Raw genomic sequence first — 20877 nt, 5'->3', positions numbered from 1 at the left:
TATATCATGTTATAACATTGCTGTGTTGTTTATCCATGCGGCTTTGCAGTTCTTTTCATTTTGAAAGTTTAAACAGGAAAATTAGTAAAGACAGATGACTCCACCTTGGATCCCAGGAACTACTGCCCCATCAGTCTGACGAGCATGATATGCAAGCCATGGAACGTATTATCATGGAACTTATAAACAAAGACATTGGCAACCTTCAAACACTGGACCCCACCCAGTTTAGGTTCGTGAAGGGCCGATCTTGTCTCCTGAACTTGATTGACTTCTTAGAATCAGTTGTTATGGCTAGGCTTGTATAGGCCCTAGGGCCGATAGCCTAGTACCAACCTATGAACCTATGATAACAACATGTAGTATGAACGACACAAGCAGAGAAAAGCAGGAATATATTACTCTGCACCTGCAGCAAGAGCTAATTTGAAGTAATGTACAGATTTCTGGAGCTATGTCTCCAAGGAGACTTTGATTAAGATGGCAGCAGAACCTGTGTAGAATCTGTGACATCAGGCATGTATGCTTTTCTATGCCAACTGTCCATCAATAGTATTGCTCATTCATTCCCATTCAAAAGGATTGCACCTCACCTCACCTCACCAACAATTGCCATCAACTGTGGGAATACCAGTGGTTGTACTCTCTAGGTGATTGGTTTCAGTGATGACAGCTATCTGGAGTAGCAACCATGCCCTGCCATATAGGGTGTATGATTATTGTTAGCTCATCACCTCGTTCCTTGTTTTTCGTGACATGTGTGATGCAAAAATAGGGAAAGGCAGATTAGGCCAATGGGCTACACACTCTTAGGCACATGCTCCTAAACCTAGCTATAATGTGTAAGCACTGCTTGATGTGGCCAAGAGTACTACATTACCTGTACTACTGCTGTACCTTCTTGTGCCTCTACTAGGAGACAGTGGTGCAACGGGGCAAAATTCCTTCTTCCACTGGGTATGGGTGAGCCAACTTCAGCAACAACCCCCTGCTGATTTCTTCAGGACATGGGTCCCAAATTGACCATATATTCTGTGGGCCATAGTTTGTCCTTTATCCTTTTATTCTCATGAGCTGGCAGAGAGTAAGGAATATGAAGAGAAGTAATGGGGTATCTAATGCATATCCTGGATGAAAGAAAGCTGAGCTGGGATGAGGTAGAAGTGGTTAAATATTTCAAAAGGATAAATAAAGAGAAACAGTACCATTAATTGCAGAAGAAGAAAAGCAAAATCCATGTTTGTGTCACAGATATTCAGGTATGATAAAAGCAGAATAAATGCAATAAATCTAAAACTAACTGAAAAGTTTCTGACTAGAATTGTATGTAAAAACTGTAATGCATTTCACAAGAAGTAAAAAAAAAAAAAAAAAAAATATATATATATATATATATATATATATATAGTTACACTTCAGAAGATCGAACGGCTGAAATATTGAAGATCATATGGTCGAGACCATATGATCAATATTTCAGAAGATCGATCTTCTGAAATTGTAAAAAAAAAAAAAAAAACAAAAAACAAATAAAAGACGACGTTACTGCAGGGGGGCAAGCCCCTCTGCACCCCCATACACCCCCTCTACTTAAATATACCATCTCCAAGATCGCTCTACAGCAGGGAATAGGAAAATACCCATTCTGCACTGTACTGCTGGTGTAGCGAGATCTTGGAATTGGTATATTTAAGTAGGGGGGTGTGGGGGTGCAGGGGGGGCTTGCCCCCCTGCAGTAACGTCTTTTGTTTTTTTTTTTTTGTTTTGTTTTTTTTTTTACAAATTCAGAAGATCGACCTTCTGAAATATCAATCATATGGTCTCGACCATATGATCTTTGATATTTCAGCCTTTAGATCTTCTGGTGTGTGTGTATGTGTCTGTGTGTGTATATATATCTATATATATCTATATATATATATCTATATATATATATATATATATATATATATATATATATATATATATATATATATGTATATATATATCTATGGGTCTATGACATTTAACCGAAAATTTCTGACATAGGGTCCAAATCGCCGAAAATCCATTTTGACGAAAATAGTACTGACAGTGTATCTGCCCTTTTCTCCACTATAGTGCTATCTCGGAGTGAGAATATTAAAATACGGGGGGTGTGGGGGTGTAGTCCCCCACCTACTCAGTTTATAAACTACTTACTTAACTTTTAATAGGGACTGCTCAATATAAAACAATATTAGACAATATTAAACTGTACTGGGTGGGTGGCTTCACCCCCCCCCCACACCCCCTACTTTAATATTCTCACACCGGGAATGCACTACAGTGGGGAAAAGGGCAGATACACTGTGAGTACTATTTTTGACAAAATGGATTTTCTGCGATTTGGACCCTATTTCAGAAATTTTCGGTGAAATGACACTGATCCATAAATATATATTTATATATATATATATATATATATATATATATATATATATATATATATATATAGCAATATGGTGTAGAAATCTGCATTTTATTACCAGTAAACATGCAAGATGTAACAATTTATTGTTTGTGATTTCCTTTCATAAACAGTCCAGTCTTAAAGAAATGCCTAAGTGGAGACTGAAAGATGCTCTCATGTATAATTTTGCATGCTTTACTTTATGAAATCATGCTTCACTGTATCATACTGGAGAAAAATGCAATTTATTACAAATCAGTATATTCCAGTGGGCGAAGGTTGTTTATGTGCAAAGATCTTGTGTGTGTGTGTTTGTGTGTGTATATGCATGTGGGTGCGTGTGTGTGTATGCATATATATATATATATATATATATATATATGTGTGTGTGTGTGTGTGTGTGTGTGTGTGTGTGTGTGTGTGTGTGTGTGTGTGTGTGTGTGTGCGCATGAGTGTGCGTGTGTGTGCATGAGTGTGTGTGTGTGTGTGTGTGTGCATGAGTGTGCGTGTGTGTGCGTGTGTGTGTGTGTGTGCGTGTGTGTGTGTGTGTGTGTGTGTGTGTGTGCGTGTGTGTGTGTGTGTGCGTGTGTGTGCGTGTGTGTGTGTGTGTGTGTGTGTGTGTGTGTGTGTGTGTGTGTGTGTGTGTGTGTGTGAATAGACTGAGGCTCCCCTACAACTCTGAACAGGATAAAGCAAGCAATGAAAAAGAAAAATGAATGCTTAGAGCAATAATGGTCCAGAAATAGAAAAATGAAATGTTTAGAGGAAGCATCTGTAAATTTTCCAAAGTGTACTATTAAATGCTAATATTTGTATGACAGGAAATAAAACATATTTTTGTACAGAATTTACTGACAGTTTATTTACCATTTTTTAAATTCTTACAGTAAGAAATTACTGCAAAAAGCAGAAGTGTTATCATGGAAACTGTGTCATTACCTTAAAACCACCATATTACAAGTGTCTGTGCTTTCATCCTTATAAGCCACCCACATGCAGCCGAGGTAAGGTCAGTTTTAAATCTGTCTCACTTTTTTTTCTTTTTTTCAGTAAGGAATGCTTTTTGATAATGCCTTTGTTAATCAAGTAGCACATTGTATTGCCCAGAAATATATATTTTTTTAACATCATTGTGTGTTTTTTTTTTCTCAATAGGCTTATCCCATTACTTAACAGTAACTCTTTTTTTATCCACCACATACTGTAAATAGCCCTCTGTCTAAGTATACACTGAGAAGGATGTCCCTATTTGGGACTCAGTGCTTTATGTTGTTCCAACATATTAGGGTATTTTTAGTTATTTTTACCTTTTTCCTGTGTGGCATATGCCCAAGTAGGCCTTTAATCACATGCACTCCCACACATGCAGAGCAGAAGTTCTGCCAGGGCCCAACTAAGTACTACACTGCTGCTTGGACAAGTCCTATTTCCTTCACCCCTGGATAAGAGATCTGGACACTAGTGAGTAGTCCCATCTGGCCCCATGAAGGTGACCTTGCCAAATGAACTCTGATCAGCAGCAGAGTTAAGAATAAAGCTATTATGCCAGTATGTCAAATAGGAGAACTATTTATTTAACATTTTAATTAGGGTATCCAATGGTATAGAATAGACATTACCTGCTTATTAACAGCATTATAATTTGCAATGTACGACACTTGTCATTCAAAATAAATAATCTGATGATGAACAAAAAGCAGCAGATGTGTAGAAAGATTTTGCTTGTTTGAATTTTCTCTCTGTATCTCTTTCTCACTCTCTGTCTCTTTTTTATTGCTCCAGTCCCTGTTGCTACCCAGCCTAGCAATTTTGTGCCTTTTATTCGCTCCTATTGCCTTTACCTGCCAAGGGCTGCAATAAACTTCTCATTAGATAAAGAATCAGTCACTAGATGTAATTGCTTATGTAGTTATGGATTAAGTTGCAGGCAGACTAAAGGTAAGATGAGACAAGAACTTGAATCAAATCTTCTGCTTGGTGTACTGAATGTTTTGCTTTATACATCTAGCTTTTTGTCTAGATTCTTGCCCCCATTCATGTTGCATCAAGCTTTGGAAACATAAAGACACATGCTCACATTGGTTACTTCTACAAACATGTCTGGTTCCATAATAAAGACACATGCTCATATTGGTTACTTCTACAAACATGTCTGGTTCCATAATAAAGACACATGCTCACATTGGTTACTTCTACAAACATGTCTGGTTCCATAATAAAGACACATGCTCACATTGGTTACTTCTACAAACATGTCTGGTTCCATAATAAAGACACTTGCTTACATTGGTTACTTCTACAAACATGTCTGGTTCCATAATAAAGACACATGCTCACATTGGTTACTTCTACAAACATGTCTGGTTCCATAATAAAGACACATGCTCACATTGGTTACTTCTACAAACATGTCTGGTTCCATAATAAAGACACATGCTCACATTGGTTACTTCTACAAACATGTCTGGTTCCATAATAAAGACACATGCTCACATTGGTTACTTCTACAAACATGTCTGGTTCCATAATAAAGACACATGCTCACATTTGTTACTTCTACAAACATGTCTGGTTCCATAACAAAGACACATGCTCACATTGGTTACTTCTACAAACATGTCTGGTTCCATAACAAAGACACATGCTCACATTGGTTACTTCTACAAACATGTCTAGTTCCATAGTAAAGACACATGCTCACATTGGTTACTTCTACAAACATGTCTGGTTCCATAATAAAGACACATGCTCACATTGGTTACTTCTACAAACATGTCTGGTTCCATAATAAAGACACATGCTCACATTGGTTACTTCTACAAACATGTCTGGTTCCATAATAAAGACACATGCTCACATTGGTTACTTCTACAAACATGTCTGGTTCCATAATAAAGACACATGCTCACATTGGTTACTTCTACAAACATGTCTGGTTCCATAATAAAGACACATGCTCACATTGGTTAGTTCTACAAACATGTCTGGTTCCATAACAAAGACACATGCTCACATTGGTTACTTCTACAAACATGTCTGGTTCCATAACAAAGACACATGCTCACATTGGTTACTTCTACAAACATGTCTGGTTCCATAACAAAGACACATGCTCACATTGGTTACTTCTACAAACATGTCTGGTTCCATAATAAAGACACATGCTCACATTGGTTACTTCTGCAAACATGTCTGGTTCCATAATAAAGACACATGCTCACATTGGTTACTTCTACAAACATGTCTGGTTCCATAACAAAGACACATGCTCACATTGGTTACTTCTACAAACATGTCTGGTTCCATAATAAAGACACATGCTCACATTGTTACTTCTATAAACATGTCTGGTTCCATAACAAAGACACATGCTCACATTGGTTACTTCTACAAACATGTCTGGTTCCATAACAAAGACACATGCTCACATTGGTTACTTCTACGAACATGTCTGGTTCCATAATAAAGACACATGCTCACATTGGTTACTTCTACAAACATGTCTGGTTCCATAATAAAGACACGTGCTCACATTGGTTACTTCTACAAACATGTCTGGTTCCATAATTAAGACACATGCTCACATTGTTACTTCTACAAACATGTCTGGTTCCATAATAAAGATACATGCTCACATTGGTTACTTCTACAAACATGTCTGGTTCCATAATAAAGACACATGCTCAAATTGTTACTTCTACAAACATGTTTGGTTCCATAATAAAGACACATGCTCACATTGTTACTTCTACAAACATGTCTGGTTCCATAATAAAGACACATGCTCACATTGTTACTTCTACAAACATGTTTGGTTCCATAATAAAGACACATGCTCACATTGGTTACTTCTACAAACATGTCTGGTTCCATAATAAAGACACATGCTCACATTGTTACTTCTACAAGCATGTCTGGTTCCATAATAAAGACACATGCTCACATTGGTTACTTCTACAAACATGTCTGGTTCCATAACAAAGACACATGTTCACATTGGTTACTTCTACAAACATGTCTGGTTCCATAATAAAGACACATGCTCATACTGGTTACTTCTACAAACATGTCTGGTTCCATAATAAAGACACATGCTCACATTGGTTACTTCTAGAAACATGTCTGGTTCAATAATAAAGACACATGCTCACATTGTTACTTCTACAAACATGTCTGGTTCCATAATAAAGACACATGCTCACATTGGTTACTTCTACAAACATGTCTGGTTCCATAATAAAGACACATGCTCACATTTGTTACTTCTACAAACATGTCTGGTTCCATAATAAAGACACATGCTCACATTGGTTACTTCTACAAACATGTCTGGTTCCATAATAAAGACACATGCTCACATTTGTTACTTCTACAAACATGTCTGGTTCCATAATACAGACACATGCTCACATTGGTTACTTCTACAAACATGTCTGGTTCCATATTAAAGACACATGCTCACATTGGTTACTTCTACAAACATGTCTGGTTCCATAATAAAGACACATGCTCACATTGGTTACTTCTACAAACATGTCTGGTTCCATAATAAAGACACATGCTCACATTGGTTACTTCTACAAACATGTCTGGTTCCATAATAAAGACACATGCTCACATTGGTTACTTCTACAAACATGTCTGGTTCCATAATAAAGACACATGCTCACATTGGTTACTTCTACAAACCTGTCTGGTTCCGTAATAAAGACACATGCTCACATTGGTTACTTCTACAAACCTGTCTGGTTCCGTAATAAAGACACATGCTCACATTGGTTACTTCTACAAACATGTCTGGTTTCGTAATAAAGACACATGCTCACATTGGTTTCTTCTACAAACATGTCTGGTTCCATAATAAAGACACATGCTCATATTGGTTACTTCTACAAACATGTCTGGTTCCACATAATAAAGACACATGCTCACATTGTTTACTTCTACAAACATGTCTGGTTCCATAACAAAGACACATGCTCACATTGGTTACTTCTACAAACATGTCTGCTTCCATAATAAAGACACATGCTCACATTGGTTACTTCTACAAACATGTCTGGTTCCGTAATAAAGACACATGCTCACATTGGTTACTTCTACAAACATGTCTGGTTCCATAATAATGACACATGCTCACATTGGTTACTTCTACAAACATGTCTGGTTCCATAATAAAGACACATGCTCACATTGGTTACTTGTACAAACATGTCTGGTTCCGTAATAAAGACACATGCTCACATTGGTTACTTCTACAAACATGTCTGGTTCCATAATAAAGACACATGCTCACATTGGTTACTTCTGCAAACATGTCTGGTTCCGTAATAAAGACACATGCTCACATTGGTTACTTCTACAAACATGTCTGGTTCCATAATAAAGACACATGCTCACATTGGTTACTTCTACAAACATGTCTGGTTCCATAATAATGACACATGCTCACATTGGTTACTTCTACAAACATGTCTGGTTCCATAATAAAGACACATGCTCACATTGGTTACTTCTACAAACATGTCTGGTATCATAACAAAGACACATGCTCACATTGGTTACTTCTACAAACATGTCTGGTTCTATAATAAAGAAACATGCTCACATTGGTTACTTCTACAAACATGTCTGGTTCCATAATAAAGACACATGCTCACATTGGTTACTTCTACAAACATGTCTGGTTCCATAAGAAAGACACATGCTCACATTGGTTACTTCTACAAACATGTCTGGTTCCGTAATAAAGACACATACTCACCTTGTTTACTTCTACAAACATGTCTGGTTCCGTAATAAAGACACATGCTCACATTGGTTACTTCTACAAACATGTCTGCTTCCGTAATAAAGACACATACTCACATTGGTTACTTCTACAAGCATGTCTGGTTCCATAATAAAGACACATGCTCACATTGTTACTTCTACAAACATGTCTGGTTCCATAATAAAGACACATGCTCACATTGTTCCTTCTACAAACGTCTGGTTCCATAGCAAAGACACATGATCACATTGGTTACTTCTACAAACATGTCTGGTTCCATAATAAAGACACATGCTCACATTGGTTACTTCTACAAACATGTCTGGTTCCATAAAAAAGACACATCCTCACATTGGTTACTTCTACAAACATGTCTGGTTCCATAATAAAGACACATGCTCACATTGGTTACTTCTACAAACATATCTGGTTCCATAATAAAGACACATGCTCACATTGTTACTTCTACAAACATGTCTGGTTCCATAATAAAGACACATGCTCTCATTGGTTACTTCTACAAACATGTCTGGTTCCGTATACTATGGCTGATCTTGCCATTCTCTTTCTAATTTCTTTAGAACGACACGTTAATACTTTGTTGCCTCAAGGTTGGACTGTAGTTGTTAGACACTTGATATCCCCTAAATATCAGCTTTCTTGCACCCATGTCCCATGGCCTTTGCTGTTGCAGTGAGACGTCTTGTGTCTGCAACTCTAGATGGCAAGAAAATAAACTTTTACTAGCTGCACTTAATAACTAGACTGGCCGTTTATTTACTGATGTTTATCGTTTAGGGGGGTGTAGTGCATTATATTCCCAACTCTTTCTTATACACTGACAAATTATATCTGCTTTTCACATAATGTTCTGCAATTAAACTATTTGAAAGTCAAACTTTTGGAGCTATTTCATGCTCAAAATAAATTATGTAAATGCTGATTTAGACAGAAGCAAATTAACTCGCAAAGTTTTTACACACACATACACACACACACACACACACACACACACACACACACACACACACACACACACACACACACACACACACACACACAATGGGAAGAAATCAGTTGGGCATGTTCTGTCACATGTATCTAAGGGTGTATCCTGGTTTATTTGTGTAGTCAATGAAGTATATTATTTACTGAACATGTCTGAGAAATACTGGAACTTAGAGAGGTCAGAAAATGTTTACATCCGTTTGTAGATATATGCTACTAGGATTGCCGAATTTCTCTCGCTTAGGGTTACTCTTGTATAAAAACATAATTTATGGTCTAAGGGAAAATGGGTAAAAGTATGCCCTCATTTGTTAATTGCATAGGAGAGATCTGAGTAGATGTGGACACTTTGTTACATGTGAGGTGAGGGGGAAGGGCAACAATATAAAGACATGAGCACTAAATGGAATATTCTGGCTGCATCTCTGAAGCAGCCTTCTTTCATGTGATGTCACACTGTATTACGTGTCATAAGGAATAAAACTGCTTACATGAAGCACACCTTGAGCTTCTGCAACATGTTGACTACAGCACTTGTACATACATTTAGTTTTATCATTTTTTTTCTGAGTAGGGCCACAGTGATTTCTGATACTATTTAACCACGTTGTGCAAAGTGGATGGGGTGTGGTAATGTAGCTTTCTCCTACATCCAGGGTTTTGTGTCATTTCCACACATCAGGTTTATAGTCTGTACAAAAATCTAGATATTGTCTAAGTGGCCTTTCTCTGGGTTCTCCTGTTACTTCTGAGACACATGCTGTTTAGGTTGCCTGGTAAATTTGAAGTGCCCTTAGGTTTATACAGTGATGTCTTTTGAAGGACTGCTGTCACATGGTGGCTGTATCTCATCTTGTAGCATTTTTTGGATATGCTCTGGTTCATCGTGACTCTGAAAATGATTAAGAAGTTATGCATAATGAATTTATGAAGTTATAAATTTATTTATCTAATGAATCAATAAAACTGTTAAAGGGCCTTTTTCAGTTATGTCCTGAAATTAATTTGTCACATGCCAGAGCTGTGATCTGGTCACAAATGGTTTTGCTTGTTGCTGTCGCCCTTATCACTTCAGTCTCCTTAGTACCAGCACTTATCCCTAATTGTGTTTAGACTAGAAGGGAGGCACCTATTGTGGCTTCAGGTGATGTTTTCCACCTGAATTGTGCACCGACTGTAATAAGATCATAGCCAGCAAGCAGATCCCTTCTTTTTTTAAACACGTTAATTAATTCATCACATTGTTAATTTGTAACATGAATTTACATACATTAATAATAATGAAGAAAAAGATCACAATAATACTTTTGTTATTGTATACATGCATTGTTCATACTGTTTATATCACAGCACTTTTTCTTTTATTCTGTTGCATTAGAATATCCTCATACACTTTTCAGTCCACACCAACATACTTATTTTAGTTATTTATTTTAGCATTATTTTGTATATATAATTATGAAATGGACCCATAAAACATTCTACAAGGAAACAGCTCCAGTACTTATTATTAATGCCCACCCCTCCAGGCATGTCCAAAGTTCAGTTCCCTGTGCTTTCTCCTATTAGCCTGGTCAGCTTGGGCATCATGAGGCAATGTAGCAACTACCTCATGTATACCGACAACCCTCTCCTCTTACCTCCCAACACTCAGACGTGAGAAATACACTTATATATCCAAATTGGAAACCATGCACTCTGCAGCCACGACCAGAATAGCTGGTCAAAAGGAGAAGGTCAGCACTTGCACCACAACACATGGAACACATAGCCCTACAGAACACACACCAGCACTACCTTCACATAAAAACACAAACCAGACACTCACCTACACGGAGGTTCTCAATAAAAATCTACACAAACAGCAGAGACCTCCAAGGCAGAAACACACTCGACCACCACAACACAACACTAATCATGAGACACATAACTCTCCTAAACAGTGTGCCATTCAACCAAAGCCCCTAAGGCAAAACAACATGCCCAGCACACTAGTCATAGTCCCCTCCCTCACTTTTCTTTTCACCTCCTTACCAAAATCTAACCCCCTTCTAACTTTCCGTGTATTATAAACATTTTTACTACTCTCTCTCTCTCCTCCTACTCTCTATCTCTCTCCTCCTGCTCACTCATCTTTTTCTTATTCTTCCTCTTCCTCCTTTACCCATCCATCTCCCTATCCTAAGTCATACTCTCTATTAACTAATTCTTAACTTTTCTGTTTGTTCCCCTGCTCTAACCCATTTCTCCATTATTCCTTTATTCTATTTAATTATTTTCCTAACTAATATTTCTTCTCTATCCATAATTTGTCTTCCTTACTTCCTCTGAAATAATTTCTACATCTCTGATACTAAGTACTAATGTGTTCATCTGTATTTTGAATATCTTCCCTTTCTACCTGTACTAGAAAGCCCTTTTTGTTTCATGATTTATTATTTGACATCTGGAGCACTATTAGTCATTGGTTTTGCTAACATTAAACTTGTACTTTTTGTTGCTCAGATACCTACCTATTATATTACTTATTTTTTAAATTGCTGTTTTTATGTTAACTCTGGAGATTTTCCCTCCGGGCCTCCACTGAAAAGGGGCTCTTGCCCAGTCGGACATACCCGGTCAACAAATGTTAAATAAATAAACAAATAAATAAATACATTTGGAGTTCTTATTTGTAGTGGTTTGTGTTGTATACTAAAAAACATGGAGGGCTGTTTTGCAGATCTTCAGAGTTAATTTGTTTCTTGCCATGCAATTGCATAAATTATCTTAAGTTTAATGACATTATTATAATTATAGATCATTTTGAATTTTTTTTGGCAGTTGGTACAGAGGTTTAAGGTTATGATCTATAGTTTCTTTGGTAGAGAGTTTGTTCAATTTGCCTACTCTATGATCTTGAGCAACTCACTTAATCAGATAGTGCTTAGGGGCAACTGGGAATCTGGGCTAGATTCCACAATAGTGCTTAGGGGCAACTGGGAATCTGGGCTAGATTCCTCAATGGTTCTTAGGGGCAACTGGGAATCTGGGCTAGATTCCTCAATGTTTCTTAGGGGCAACTGGGAATCTGGGCTAGATTCCTCAATGGTTTTTAGGGGCAACTGGGAATCTGGGCTAGATTTCTCAATAGTGCTTAGGGGCAACTAGGAATCTGGGCTAGATTCCACAATAGTGCTTAGGGGCAACTGGGAATCTGGGCTAAATTCCTCAATGGTTCTCTGCACTGCAAGCCTAGTAACTATCAATGAATCTCTGAATGTGTAAAGCAACTCTCCTCCTCCTTTCAGGAATGTATGACTTAATATTTTGTAATATGTCTTGCATCCTATAGATATAACATGTATATAATATATAATATTATATAATATTACACAATGGTACCTTGTTAGTATTCAAAAATGTGCATGCTGATTGGTCAATCCAACCAGAGTGCCCATTGTAAATCAAGCATATACCAAAAGAAAAAAGTCCAGTCGCTGAAGTCTGACTGGACTTTCTTCTATTAATACATGCTAAGGCTTTGCAGTTTTCTTGAGCTAAGAGGTTGACAGGTATGCACGAAGGGCATAGAAAATACAAGGAAAATCAGGTACATTATGCAAAACTAAGGAAACATACCTGATTTTCCTTGTATTTTGCCCTGTATCTCTTGTATATCTAAACTGTCCTTCTGTGTTGTTTCTGCAGTCACAATTTGCTTGCTTTTTATTTTTTAAACAAAGCAACAGAGATTTTCATTTTTCTGTTACTTGCTTTCCAAAGCACTGATGTACTGTGTAAGTGTGGAAATGCAAGTCCCATATGCATGTGCAGTATATGGACAAAGTGGAAGAATGCAGAAACAACATGGAAGAACACCATGACACCATTATACGAAGATATTATTTAAGAAAAGAAAGTAATGTCTTTCTTAAATAAGGTTATCATATAACAGCAATAACTGATGAGTGGGTATGGGTATATTGAAGATTTATCCATGGTTGCCTTTGTTTAATCACTCTGGCTTCACCTTCATGATCAAATCACACCAACTGTTGGTAAAGCTTCAATATACCACACCCACTTGTCAGTTATTACTACATTATATGAGCTGTTTGCAAAACAATGTACTGATTTTCTACTTGCCTGTTAATTATTTAAAATTATCAAGAATGACACCCTCCATCCACTAACTTCCAAAATATTCAGAGATACACCAATATACAACCTTAGACATCTTAATCACTCAGGTTGTCTTCTCCAAACCCCCCCAAACTAGGCTTCAGTACACGGGCCATTTTTCTCCGTCCTTGGTGCCAAACTATGGGAATCTCTCCCTTCTATATATTCCTCTTATCCCATCTTCCATTCACAAATAAAACCACATTTCAAGACTCCAGGAAAAAGCAACTCTATCTTCTGCTCATATAACTAAACTCTTCATTCTCTTCTTCCATCTGTATACTTTGCTCTGTCTCTGTTTTTGATTGTGATTCTTTTAGTTGCCGTCTCTGATTTCTACTCAGTACATAATGTATGTATATTTTTTCCACTCACTTTGTATATAATGCATATTTAGTCCCATTATTTCTTAAAGCCAACTATACTATTTACTTTACATATAACATATGTATATATATTGCATTTTGTCATTCACTCTGCATATAATGTCATGTGACTGTTGTGTTTTCCCTAGGATGAGACTGAAATGGGTCCAGTGGGATCAGTGTTCTACCCCAGTTAACAAATTCAAAATAAAATAAAAATAAAATGCGATAAAACTGAAATCATCTAAACATCTTAATATTCTAAATTGAATATTCATAGAAGTCATGCAGTATAGCTGATTATTTTTTACTGAAGAAAGATCAATTGTTATAGTCGTATTACTGAATAAGATTGTCCATACTTACTGCGGTGGTGGTGCTGTGGTAGCGTTGTCGCCTCACAGTTAGACGTTGTCCGTTCGATCCTCAGGTAGAGCGTCTTCTGTGTGGCGACATGCGTGAACGGGCATTCCTTCATTGAAGGTTGTGCGTTAGGCCCAGCAAGCCAGCATGTAAAACTCTACTGCCAATCATTAGCGGACCGGAGTTCCGCTGTGGTGACCCCTAACCCGGAAAAAGCCGAAAGACACAAACAAACAAACTGAATAAGATTGTCCCAGCTCATAATGGAAATATACATGGAGTTAAAAATATTGTTACAAGACAAATAGTACCAAATTTTGTAGAACTTTACTTTATGAAGATTTGTTGAAACATTGTACTTCAGAGAAACAAAACTGAAAAAATCATGAAATTTAAGCAATCCTGATTTAGTGAATAAATTCCAAAGTAAAGGAAAATCCATGTTTGTTAATATACTTCACAGACAGACATTGGCAATAAAGTTGCCAAACTGAGTGAACAATAAAATCATAAATATTTCAGAACCTGCATAGTGGTAAACATTGCATGTGGTTATAATACACATATCACAAGATGCCGAAATATTATACTAGAGGACTCATGGAGATCTTCCTGTCTCTAAAAAATTAACAAATCATTTTCACTTAGTTACTAAATGAAGGAAGAATAAAATAATTTTGTAGTGGGAAGAATTACAGAAGCAAAATGAACATTTTTATGAATTTCACCAAACCAAAAGTGGCCAGAAAGATGCTAGTATACAAGTGAGAAATGTATTCAAAATGGCCTTGGAGAAAAAAAGGCTATACATATTTAGCAATACAGGGATATGCACATGCTCCCAGCTAAGCTCCTGAAGACCTGCTCCAAACTTTTACCATGCTACATGTACATGCTTTACAATAATGAAGATAAAATAATTGTAATAAAAAATGAAGTGACCACACCACGACAATAAGAAGGCATACAATTCCACAGTGTCAATAAAAGATGCAAGATATCACCAAGTAAAACGTTTTAAGGTTAGCGCTTTCACAGTTCACAATGACTGCTTCATCAGACAAACTCATAGTAAAACACACTTCATATTTAAAGACACTGACAACCAATGAATTTCATCATTCAATTAAAAACACAATAGAATCACATGGTAAAATTTAAAGGCAAACTTCATCCTGCATCAAAAAATAAAAACTAAACATTAACTAACCTAACTATAAACATTATTCCAAAACATATTTGATGCACATATTATAAAACTCACTTAACTCTCTTCATTCTCTTCTTCCATCTGTATACTTTGCTCTGTTTCTGGTCTATTATTAAGGGCAGGTATTATACAAATCTTATTAAGTCCACTGCCACTATGAGCACACATCCTAATAATCCAGTTTAACTCACTGGTCTCAACTCTATTACTAATATCACCACCCCGAATTCCATGTGATATAACTTCTACAACCATGAATCTAAGTGTGTGTGCTGGATTCTGATTGACGTGCTTGGCAAGGGCATTTGTCAAAATAGACTTATTAATACTGTAGATATGTTCCCTTATGCGATGTCTCAACCACCTATCTGTCTTCCCTATATAGAGAGAGCTACATTGCTGGCAAACAGCTAAGTACACTATGGAGCTGGTGTTGCATGTGGCAACCAAACTAAAAATGACCTGTTTACCCGTATCGGGATGTGAAAAAAACCCTGAACTATCTAAATACTGGCACCAATTACATGAAGTACATGGAAAAGTCCCAAACATGGGCATTGCCTTCCCTCTAAGTTCATACTTCTTAGGATAACATAACATCCTTTTTAAATTTTTCTTATTTTTATAAATGAAAGTCGGTTTCTTACCAACTACTCGACTAACCTCATTATCTGATAGCAAAATCCCCCAATTCTTAATCATGACCCTTTCTATTTCCTTAATGTTAGTGGAATAAGTAACTGGTATCCGAAAATCTTGGACTACCTTGCTAGATGTAGATTCCCAAGGGCCAGTAGAAAAATATGGCTTTCCATGAGTATTTCTTAAATCTGTAATGCCTGCTAAGATATCATTTACTTCTGGTACTTTATAACCCCTATCTCTGAACGTAGCTTTTAATTTCTCAGTTTCTGTTCTAAAGTCAGAGATCTTGGCATTCAATTGAGAAGCTCTCAGGCCTTGACCTTTAACTATAGTTCTAAAAATATGGGGGGGAGGGTGCATGCTTTTCCTGTGTAAATAAGCATTCTTACTACACTGTTTACAATATGTACTGGTTTTGTAGGTACCATCACCCACATCACTGACAGTTACATCCAGGAAGTCTATACACTCCCTGGAATAAGACATGGTAAACCTCAAAAAAGTGGTAGTGGAATTGAGGTAATCAAAAAAAGAATTCAAGGGTTCAAGTCCACCCTCCCAAACCAGGAAGAGGTCATCCTCAAACCTCCGATAAAACCTTATCTCTGGTTTGACCAATATATAATGCTCTTCCCAATTAGCCAAAATCATGTTGGCGTAGCTATTGGCACAAGACATGCCCATAGCTACACCATCTTTTTGTAGATAGTATTGGTCGCCATATGCAAAAACATTGTTCTCTAACACAAGCTCCATAAAAAGGCAAATAAGCTCTACAAATTTTCCTGTAAAGTCACTACACCTGTCGAGATAATCCCTCAACATGCTGATACCTAGATGGTTTGGTATACATGTAAAGAGGGATTTGACATCCACAGTCACTAAAATTAATTCATTATTGGGTTCACAAGACAAAACAAAAGAATATAAATCATTCAGAAATTATTTTGTATCCCTATGCACATATGGATTCTTATCTAATATAGGTCTCAGTTGTTTCTCAATGTATATTGAGAGACCTTCAGTGCACCAACCCCTGCCTGAGACTATGGGTCTAAAAGGGGGGTTACATCGATCCTTGTGGACTTTGGGCAGACCTTGGATACTGGGTATCAGGGGTTTAAAATACTTATACATTTCCAAAGAAATATTACGTCCTAATAAACAATCCATAACAGTATTATTAACTCTCTTAATCATTGAATCCATCTGTTCCCTAGTAACTTTAACATAGGTCTCAGTATCACCAAGCATGTTATTCATAGCTTGGTTATAAAAATCAAAGTCCATCACTATGACCGAGCCCCCCTTATCCGCTGGTCTTATAGATATAGTACTATCATGCATCAAACTCTCAAGGGCAGCCTGCTCATCTTTGGACAAATTTTGTGACTTTTTACATAGACCTCTATTGGTGAATAATGAATATATTTCATCCTCACACATTGTCTCATAGACCTCTAATGTGGAATTCATATTCGGAATAAAACTACTAGGTTTCCTAAAAACAAAATTCTCATTTGAATCATTCATATTACTTGCCTTAAAATTAATTTTTAGCATTACATTTCTTGTGAAAGCTTTTAAATAATCAATGAATCCGTAAGCAAAGTTTTTTGTGTGGGTATGTAACTCTCTTTTTAACAGTGTCTGTTCACTTTTCGTTAAAGTTCTCCTTGATATATTGACAAGAAGGAACGTGGCCAAGAAGTGACACCAACGGAACCAGTAGCTCGAAAATAAATCCTTTACTGAGTACGAAAAACACCCTTATGAACAAGCGCTTTCGCTCGGTATAGTACCGAGCTTTATCAAGTTACATAAATAACTAGATGGTCTGAATTGTATAGTAATCTTAAAAACCACGTGGTCAAATTAATCAATTAACGTACTTAATTCATTAAAAGAAATTTGTATTAGTAACTCATCCATACCTGGTCAAAATACAGAATAAATATAGATGTCATAAATACAACCATAGTTAAAATACAACATTCATTAAAAATGTTTGTAAGTTAAAAAATCTATTTGTGTGATGCACTAGAGTATATATAATTAAATAGTATAAAAATGAAGAATAAATACTGTTGCATTCATCAATTCCAAAAAGTGCATAACCAATAATGTTAAAACAAGAGCAATAAACAGTGTTAAAACATGTGCTCAAATATAACCACACCTTTGTAATAATAAACTGAGTATAAAATGAATAAATAAATAGGTAAATAAATGCTCTCAATTAATGCAAATAACCCAGTGTAGGGTGGGTATATGTAAAAAAATCTGATCTGAAATAAACACTACAATTGGGCCATCCTAAGCTTGAGCACACTGCTGATATTTATGTTGTCATTTAGCCCAGGTGCCTTACCAGCGTCTAATCTCAATTGCCACATCAACTCACGGTATTCCAGTGTTGTCTCCCAGTCACACCCCCCGGGCATCTGGTTTTACCTGTTCTAGCACCATAAATTTGATTTGCATGTTAGGACAAACCAGAGAGTGTTTAAAAAATGCATTGGATTCTTTAGCTTTAGAAACATCATAAAAATGTTCATAAATCCTTCTCCTAAGAGGTCTCTCAGTCTTTCCTATATAAAAGCTTAAACATGCTGTGCATAACCCTAGGTAGACAACACCCTTAGATGAACAATTGAAATAGCATTACATTTCTTGTGAAAGCTTTTAAATAATCAATGAATCCATAAGCAAAGTTTTTTGTGTGGGTATGTAACTCATACCTCTTTTTAACAATGTCTGTTCACTCTTCGTTAAAGTTCTCCTTGATATATTCCAAACTAGGGTGTTTTTGTCTTCTGCCACATGTGTTTCAGTGACTGGCTCTGATGGTTGTCCGGAGTTAGTTTTCTTTTCATCCTTCCCCTGCTCTGCGAGCATTGTCTCACTTCTTTTATAGGTAATGGAAAAGGAAGACCATTGACATCAGTGGAATTAAATTGTTTGTAGGAATACCCAACATTCTGCTTCAGTGAGGTAGCACAAACAACTCCCACCTCCTTTAATTTCCTCCTAGCCCCTGAGTTGACAGGAAAAAACTCAACTGACTCAGTACTCTGCATGGATGTAGACGGCAACGCAGGATGTACTAATACATTTTTATTGCTTTCTTTCAAAATAGACATGCTCACAGAATGGGTGTCTGCGACAACTTCTTCATGATCGAATGCTTGAGATGGAAACTGTCCCTCTCTTGCTTTTGCTATAGGCTGAACAATTGGCCGCTCTTTAGTTTTACGGTTACGTTGTTCATTCACTTGTATTCTATCACCTGAATTGTGTGAGTCCATTCTAGGTGCATTCCTTGGCCAAGTGAACACACTGTTAGTCGAGAAATCATTAAGATCTCTATCTAGTTTCTTTTGCTTATAAAACAATAGCTTCCGCTCAAAAATCATAGCGGAATCTAAACTATGTCCCAGCTTAGTGTCAACAACATCCACAGGAAAAACAAAATACAAGTTGTTCTGAGTGGCTGAAATAGAATTGATTAAAGGGTCCTCTTCCATTCTAAAAAAGTCTATCAGGAGACTCAGATAGTTGAAACTTAAATCTAAATTCAACTGCTGCCACTTAGACAGTAAATCAGAGTACAAGTCCCCATATGTGGGCATGACCTATATATATATATATATATATATATATATATATATATTTATAATATATATATATATATATATATTTATAATATATATATATATATATATATATATATATATATATATATTTATAATATATATATATATATATAATATATATATATATATATTTATATATATATATATATATATATATATATATATATATATATATATATATATATATATATATATATATATATATATATATATATATATATATATATATATATATATATATATATATACCCTGAAGCCTCGACGTATAATACGATACTCTAGACAAGCTTCAAAGTGATACCTCTGAGTTTGAAGTCGTTTCAGTTTAAACAGTTCATCTTCTAACTGAATAAGCTGCTTGCGTAGCTCAACTGAGTCATAGTCTTAAGTCAGCAACATTATTGTCCATAAAACTCTTACCAGTCAACAAAGCATTACCATCCTGGTTTAATACTGCCTTAAATCTTGTGGCAACATTCCCTTGTTCTTTAGAAAAAAGAACAGGATTGGATTCAATAGATTTCTCCACGCCTTCCACCATGGGTCCTTCCTCCTGCTTACAAATCCAATAAAAGCAAAAAGTACAGGCAACCAGGACAAGACGGGGTTCTTCTGTTAGGGCTGCAAGACACAGCACTATGAAAATGTAGTAAAAAATGAAGTGACCACACCACGACAATAAGAAGGCATACAATTCCACAGCGTCAATAAAAGATGCAAGATATCACCAAGTAAAACGTTTTAATGTTAGCGCTTTCACAGTTCACAATGACTGCTTCATCAGACAAACTCATAGTAAAACACACTTCATATTTAAAGACACTGACAACCAATGAATTTCATTCATCTTGCATCTTTTATTGTTTTATTGACGCTGTGGAATTGTACGCCTTCTTATTGTCGTGGTGTGGTTTGCTTCATTTTTTACTACATTTTCATAGTGCTGTGTCTTGCAGCCCTAACAGAAGAACCCTGTCTTGTCCTGGTTGCCTGTACTTTTTGCTTTTATTGGATTTGTAAGCAGGAGGAAGGACCCATGGTGGAAGGCGTGGAGAAATCTATTGAATCCAATCCTGTTCTTTTTTCCAAAGAACAAGGGAATGTTGCCACAAGATTTAAGGCAGTATTAAACCAGGATGGTAATGCTTTGTTGACTGGAAAGAGTTTTATGGACAATAATGTTGCTGACTTAGAGTATGACTTAGTTGAGCTATGCAAGCAGCTTTTTCAATTAGAAGATGAACTGTTTAAACTGAAACAAC

General features: G+C 36.4%; 1 protein-coding gene across 2 annotated transcripts in view; it reads left to right on the top strand.

Annotated features, from left to right (window-relative positions):
- Window positions 1–20877, top strand: part of HABP2 (hyaluronan binding protein 2) — a 677235-nt gene that overhangs the window by 233972 nt on the left and 422386 nt on the right. For both annotated transcript variants that reach the window (XM_044055834.1, XM_044055835.1), the window contains exon 5: window positions 3319–3435. In XM_044055834.1, coding sequence (XP_043911769.1) covers window positions 3319–3435 — 117 coding nt within the window. The remainder of the gene's footprint in view (window positions 1–3318; window positions 3436–20877) is intronic.

This window comes from Protopterus annectens, chromosome 14.part0 (genome assembly GCF_019279795.1).
Source record: "Protopterus annectens isolate FY-2018-M chromosome 14.part0, PAN1.0, whole genome shotgun sequence".
NCBI lineage: Eukaryota > Metazoa > Chordata > Ceratodontiformes > Protopteridae > Protopterus > Protopterus annectens.
This window is presented reverse-complemented; position numbering and strand designations above follow the sequence as displayed.